Below are 6,558 nucleotides of genomic sequence, written 5' to 3'. Positions count from 1 at the left end.
TGTGGCCACAACACACTATCATCCAGCATCCGGCAATCACCGATTACGGTCAACCGAGAGATGGGTGCTTTGCTATTCGCTTTGAACGCCTTATTACTCTTTTCCGAGCTTGCGTTCGCCACCCATACGGGTGGGACATGGCACTACAAGTTCGACGTGGGTACTGCATTTCGGTTTTTATTGAGCTGATTGTGATGTGTTAGTGTAATGGGGATGTGGGTTTTGTTCTACTTAATTAGTTTAATTTTTGGGTTGTGTTTTGGTGGTGCAGGTGAAGTTGAAGAGCGTGAAGCGACTGTGCAATAGGAAGAACATGGTGACGGTGAATGGACGGTTTCCGGGGCCTAAGATCATGGCCAGGGAAGGTGATCGGGTCGTTGTTGAGGTGGCCAATAATGTACAGAACAATGTCACCATCCATTGGTACTTAATACTCTTACACTTCCTTTATTTTCATTCACTAATAAGGAATTAATAATCATAAACTATCCAGTAATAATCATAAAGTATATTTTCATTCACTAATAAGGAATTAATAATCATAAACTATCCAGTAATAATCATAAAGTATATGTTGCTTACCATATGATATGTGTAGGACATCTGAATGTTAAAAAAATGGGTCATCTGGTGTGAGAATTAGTTCAATCCACGCACCGGGTGGACCACATTTGTAGTGTTGGGATCAGATCAACAACTGTCAATTGATTCGACTGTTTGGCCTGCATTATCATGGCCTGTTACTAGATAATACAATGGAGTACTGATTATAAGAGAAATATACAATGGAGTACCGATTATAAGAGAAATGTGAGTACAATTACCTACTGGTGGGCACACGTTCTAGTGAGGTGCAAGTGTGTGAGATCAAGGCCATTTATTAGCCGGACCTTTCTCATCTGGTTGGCCACTTGGGGTAAAGTTGCTTGTGTATCATTTTGATAGTTTTTCTTGCCACTAATTATTACGTCCATGCATGGCTAGATTGATAAAGGAATGGCCTAGTTTTTGTTGGGCCAGGGTGGACAGAGAGCAGGGCCTGCCTGATGAATGGCTTAGGTCTTGCCGATTTGCCACGCTGGCGAATACAATCATACTCGCGCGAGTAGACCTATCAGCGGTCGTTCAAAGATAGGGTAGTTATAGAATTGAAAAGTGATCACGAGCGACATGAAAGGTACGCACAAGCGTGCCTACCGCTTGTGTGAGAGAAAAGACTTTAGATCCGCACCGTCCATCAGGCACACACACCTTTTTTGCCCTTGTTTCTAAAAATTCAAGCTGATTAAATATTCTAAGTGGGTCAACTTATAGGAAATAATGCATAAAACATCTAAATTAATGTGTTATGGCCCACCTTAGTTTTGGAATAGCGTGATTTTCAGTGAATCCTTTCATCCAGAAGAGGAAACTTAGATGAATGGATTTGATAAGATAGGTAAACGACTGTGGGCTCTACATAAAACTAATGTTGTGCATTCCATCTCCAAATGTTTCCTATGGAGTGGCCCATTTGAGGTTTCGATTATCATGATTTTCATAATAAATTGTCAAAATGTGACAAGGTACCAGATGGATAGGTTGGATCTCATGAATGAGAGAGATGATGAAAAAAACCCGTGCGAGGCACGTGACAGAACTGCACCTACAAGTCATAGAACCATCAGTTGAGGTCATTTTCGGAACAATCATTACAATACTCACCCCTGATTTTAAGTCAGCAATCTAATGAGTGGGCCCATCCACAAAATGAACGGTACAGATATTTAAAATAGACTAAGAATATTTCAAACGATATCTGATTGAAAGCTAATGGATGGCGACATTTCAGGAACAAATGGTATGATTACCCGCGTTTCATGCATGCTTTATAAAATCTCCTCCACTTGCCCGAGTCAACTCGACTCGGCCAGATTTCACTAGGACTCGAGGAGAACTCAATCTGGTCACGACTCGGTCAGAAATTCACCTGAGTTTTGAGTCGACACGACTCGGGTTTTGGTGTTTTTAAAATGTGTTCCATCCATGCATGATCTGCACTTATTAGCTATTAGCAAACTCATTTCTCTTGGACTGTTTGATGGACGGTCGGGATGTGACGATGACGACAGGCACGGGATCCGACAGATACAGACCGGATGGGCAGATGGACCCGCCTACATAACCCAGTGCCCCATCCAAACGGGCCAAAGGTACGTCTACAATTTCACGATCACCGGCCAAAGGGGGACGCTTTTCTGGCACGCGCACGTCTCATGGATGCGGGCCACCCTCTACGGACCGTTAATCGTCCTTCCCATGCAGAATGCCAGTTACCCGTTCGGGCAACCCGACGAGGAAGTCCCGATTACCTTCGGTAATGACAAACGAGAGATCTGATGATTGTATGGTCAAGATCATTTAAACCATCTAATTATGTTTTTAAAATGAAATTGGGATTTGAATTGCAGGAGAATGGTGGAATGTAAACACTGAGGCTGTGATCAACCAGTCTCTGCAGACCGGTGCTGGACCCAACGTCTCCGATGCATACACGATTAATGGAAAGCCTGGTCCATTGTACAACTGCTCTGCGAAAGGTGGGGCTCATGTTTGAAAAAATTCAAGCCATTGATCTGGTTGAGTACTCACAGTATGCAAGCCAATGGAAATGGACATTATTGGAGGGTTAGGATTATCTGATGGCTTATTGGGCGGGTCATATTGCTTGATGATCACATACTAGCACTGTATGCGAACTTTCAAGTACAGCTCCGTCTTTCCCGCCAATGCAGTGCATGTGTAAGAAATCAGATCCGTTAAAAGGGTGGCCAATACCATGAAGATCATGCTACATGACTGTACCGGCGTCTTTTTGGGTTCAGTTGATTGCGGTAGTGTGGCCCACCTTTTGAACGGGTCCGATGCCCTACACGTGTCACATGTAGCAGGAAGATCGGGCTGTATGTGAAACCAGGAATGTGGACGCATGATCTCTCTTTATGTGATTCTCACTTCCGTACAACAGGTTGCATTTTAGTGGGAAACGGATTGGCTACTGGCCAATGGCTAGTGGTCGGTGCTCGGTGGCCCCCACCATGATATATGTGTTTCCCACTAGCCATTGGCTAGTGGTCGGTGCTCTGTGGCCCCATCATGATATATGTGGTTCATCCATGCCGTCCATCTATTCTTCCATATCATTTTATTCTAGGAGCCCAAAAATGAGGTTGATCCAAATCTCAAGTGGACCGTAAAGTGTTGATGGAACGCCCACCATTAAAAATGTATTGGGGCCACGAAAGTTTTAGGTCAAGCTGATATATATATATATATATATATATATATATATATATATATATATATATTCCCTTCATCCAAGTCTGCATGACCTAATTAACAGATTAGATGTCAAATAACCATTGCAGTGGGCCATTTGGGATTTTTAACAGTGGACATTCAATCACTACTGTTTTCCCATGGTGTGGTCCACCTGATTCTTAGATTAACCTCTTTTTTGGAATCAAACACTAAAATTATCTTTCAAAATGGATGGATGACGTGGATAAAATACATACATCATGGAGGGGTCCACATAGCACCGACCATTGTAGTGGGGCTCTAAAGGGGTGTTTTAAGATGGAAACTGATCTCCACCAACCGGTTCTACTGGGATTCTTTTTTAAAAAAACAAAAAATAATAATAATAAAAAATAAAAAAATCTAACCCTATATCTTGTCGTAGGTGATCTATCATCTTTTAGACAAGACCGTCGGTCACGGGCGTGTGTGGCCCACTTTGATCATGTCCTGGCCCCCTAATTAGGCAAGCTTGCACATCAAATGGGACCCACAAGCATGTTGATTTTCTTTCAGGAAGGCATCTTTTGAATGTGGGGTCCAGTTAATGAACATCCCAGATCTTGCAAGGCCAACCGAGTCTGATACAACCCGAGTTTAAGAACAACTCGGCTCAGAAACAATGTAACAGACTCGAGTTGACTCAGCTGAGTTCCGAGTGAAGTGAGTTCTTCATTGATCTCTCTCCAATCTTATTCGAGTTTTGTGTGGCAGATACATTCAAACTGAAAGTTAAACCCGGGAAAACGTATCTCCTCCGTCTGATCAACGCTGCCCTCAATGACGAGCTCTTCTTCAGCATCGCCAACCACACGATCACCGTCGTAGAAGTCGATGCCATCTACATTAAACCCTTCAACACGAAAACAATCCTCATCGCACCAGGCCAAACCACCAACGTCCTCCTCAAGACCAAGCCACATTACCCAAATGCAGCATTCTTCATGTCAGCCCGACCCTATTTGACAGGCCTCGGCACCTTCGACAACACCACAACCGCCGGATTACTCGAATACGAAAAACCCAATTCATCTTTTCCATCAACAAACCTCCCAATCTTTAAACCATCCCTTCCAGCACTCAACGACACTCCCTACGCCGCCAACTACAGCCAGAGACTACGTAGCCTTGCCAATTCGCAATTCCCAGCCAACGTTCCTCTAACGGTCGACAAGCGCTTCTTCTTCACCATCGGTCTCGGTGCGGATCCATGCCCAAAGAATCAAACCTGCCAAGGACCCAACGGTACGAAATTCTCCGCCTCCATCAATAACATCTCGTTCGTTCTACCGACCACAGCCCTCCTCCAGGCCCACTTCTTCGGGCAATCCAACGGCGTCTACAATACCAGCTTCCCAAATAACCCTCCGTTCCCGTTTAATTACACGGGTACCCCTCCGAATAACACTTTCGTGAGCCATGGTACTAAGGTGAGGGTTCTTCCTTTCAATACGACCGTTGAGGTGGTGCTGCAGGATACAAGCATTCTTGGAGTGGAGAGCCACCCTCTCCATCTCCATGGTTTCAATTTCTTCGTTGTCGGGCAAGGATTCGGGAATTTTGATCGGAACAAGGATCCGGCTAAGTTCAATCTCGTGGACCCGATTGAGAGAAATACCGTCGGAGTACCGTCCGGTGGGTGGGCTGTCATTCGATTCCGAGCGGATAATCCAGGTTAGTCTGTAGTATCAAACGAATTCATGAAATTATATAGAGATGGGCCTTTTACGTGATATCTTCTCATCTGATGATCCTAACCGTCTGATTGGTGGCTCATAAACGGACAATTGGAGCTAATGGTTCTCGTTTATCAGGTCCTAGTGGGCTGTTATGATCATCTGTGGTGGCCCATTGTCACCCTAAGAATGGTTTGGATTGTCATAGGTGGGCCCCACTTGTGTTTTTGGGCCATGCAAATTGCAGAACTATCAAAGGATGATAATTCAGCCGTACATGATGGTCCACCTAGAGTCAGAAAGTTCCTGCGCTGGAAACCTAGGTGGGGTCCACCGTGATGTTTGTGAGAGATCTACTCCGTTCATCCGTTTTATGAGCTCATTTTAGGACTTGAGACCAAAATTTAGCAGGATTCGAAACTTAAGTGGGCCACACTAAAGGAAAAGGTGTGTTCAGAAATTCCTACTGTTGAAACCTCCGTGGGTTAACAGTGATGTTTTCATGCCATCCATACCGTTCATAACGTCATTCCTACTGGGATGAACTGAAATCACAAATATTAGACTGATTGAAAACTTCTGTGGCCCTACAAATATTTCAACTGGGGACGTTCAATCCTCACGTTTTCGGTCCACTTTAGTCTTGGATCCGGCTCATCTTTTGCTCCAAGAGCTAAAATGAGCTAAAATAATGGATGGATGGGGTGGATTTCTCACAAACATCACGGTGGGCCCACCTAAGTTTCCTGGAAGAGACTTCCTGCGAAAAGGCTTTCCAGCAATATAGACGTCCAACTCCGGCCGAGTCGGTCTTGACTCACTGAGTCTAAGTGAATCTTCCAACTCGGCTGAGTCGGGGGTGACTCGTGGTGTTGAATACTTACTCGGACTCTATTAGTCAGTCCGACACCGCTTTTATGTGCTGACGTGGCATTTTATGATGACGTGTCAACAGGTGTATGGTTCATGCACTGCCATTTCGACGTCCACCTCAGCTGGGGCTTGAAGATGGCGTGGGTCGTCTTGGATGGGAAGCTACCCAATCAGAAGCTGCTACCTCCACCGTCCGATCTTCCCAAATGCTGACTTTTGACCGTCGGATTCTGATTCTATTCTATTAGTTTTTCCATGCCGTTGCTGTTCCTGAAATTTATACTTTTCGTGTTAGTGGGGTGTGGGTTACTGATGTATTATATTTATGCCACGTGTCTACATGTCTGAGTGTACACGTGTCAGCATCTGAGCATTGCCGAAGAGAGCGTAACTCCGGTTTTCCGCCTTGCGATAATAAAAGAGAGTTTTTGAATTAGACCCGACTAGAAGTGTTTTACATGGGCCCCACACGATTGACTGTTGATCACCATCCATAGGTCCAGAGGCCCACATGGAGATATAGTGGGCTGATCGGAACCGTCCACGTTTGGGGCACATCTGCAGATGGGCCACCGCTCCAAAATTAATACGAAATGAACTTTTCTGAGCATCGGTTGGTGAAGTTGTATTGTTGATGTCCGTTGAATCTTTTGTTTATAACCGTTGGATG

At 44.6% G+C, this 6,558-nt stretch overlaps 1 protein-coding gene across 1 annotated transcript; it reads left to right on the top strand.

Moving 5' to 3' along the window:
• On the top strand, nucleotides 1-6,333 carry LOC131252860 (laccase-17-like). Its single transcript, XM_058253611.1, has 6 exons — nucleotides 1-156; nucleotides 272-423; nucleotides 2,112-2,356; nucleotides 2,451-2,579; nucleotides 4,054-5,013; nucleotides 5,971-6,333. Exons 1-6 carry the CDS (start codon nucleotides 61-63, stop codon nucleotides 6,099-6,101), a joined length of 1,713 nt encoding a protein of 570 aa, XP_058109594.1. The 5' UTR covers nucleotides 1-60; the 3' UTR covers nucleotides 6,102-6,333.
• The last annotated feature ends 225 nt before the right edge of the window (nucleotides 6,334-6,558 follow it).

Source organism: Magnolia sinica, chromosome 8 (genome assembly GCF_029962835.1).
Source record: "Magnolia sinica isolate HGM2019 chromosome 8, MsV1, whole genome shotgun sequence".
NCBI classification, from domain to species: Eukaryota; Viridiplantae; Streptophyta; class Magnoliopsida; order Magnoliales; family Magnoliaceae; genus Magnolia; species Magnolia sinica.
The sequence above is the reverse complement of the archived record's forward strand: the minus strand, read 5'-3'. Positions and strand labels throughout refer to the sequence as shown.

Bases quoted from the DNA above. Each gene is read 5' to 3' on its own strand.
- LOC131252860 (XM_058253611.1), top strand. From the start codon at position 61: ATGGGTGCTTTGCTATTCGCTTTGAACGCCTTATTACTCTTTTCCGAG. The intron at 157-271 runs GTGGGTACTGCA...TTGGTGGTGCAG, and splicing joins CATGGCACTACAAGTTCGAC to GTGAAGTTGAAGAGCGTGAA. The intron at 5,014-5,970 runs GTTAGTCTGTAG...ACGTGTCAACAG, and splicing joins ATTCCGAGCGGATAATCCAG to GTGTATGGTTCATGCACTGC.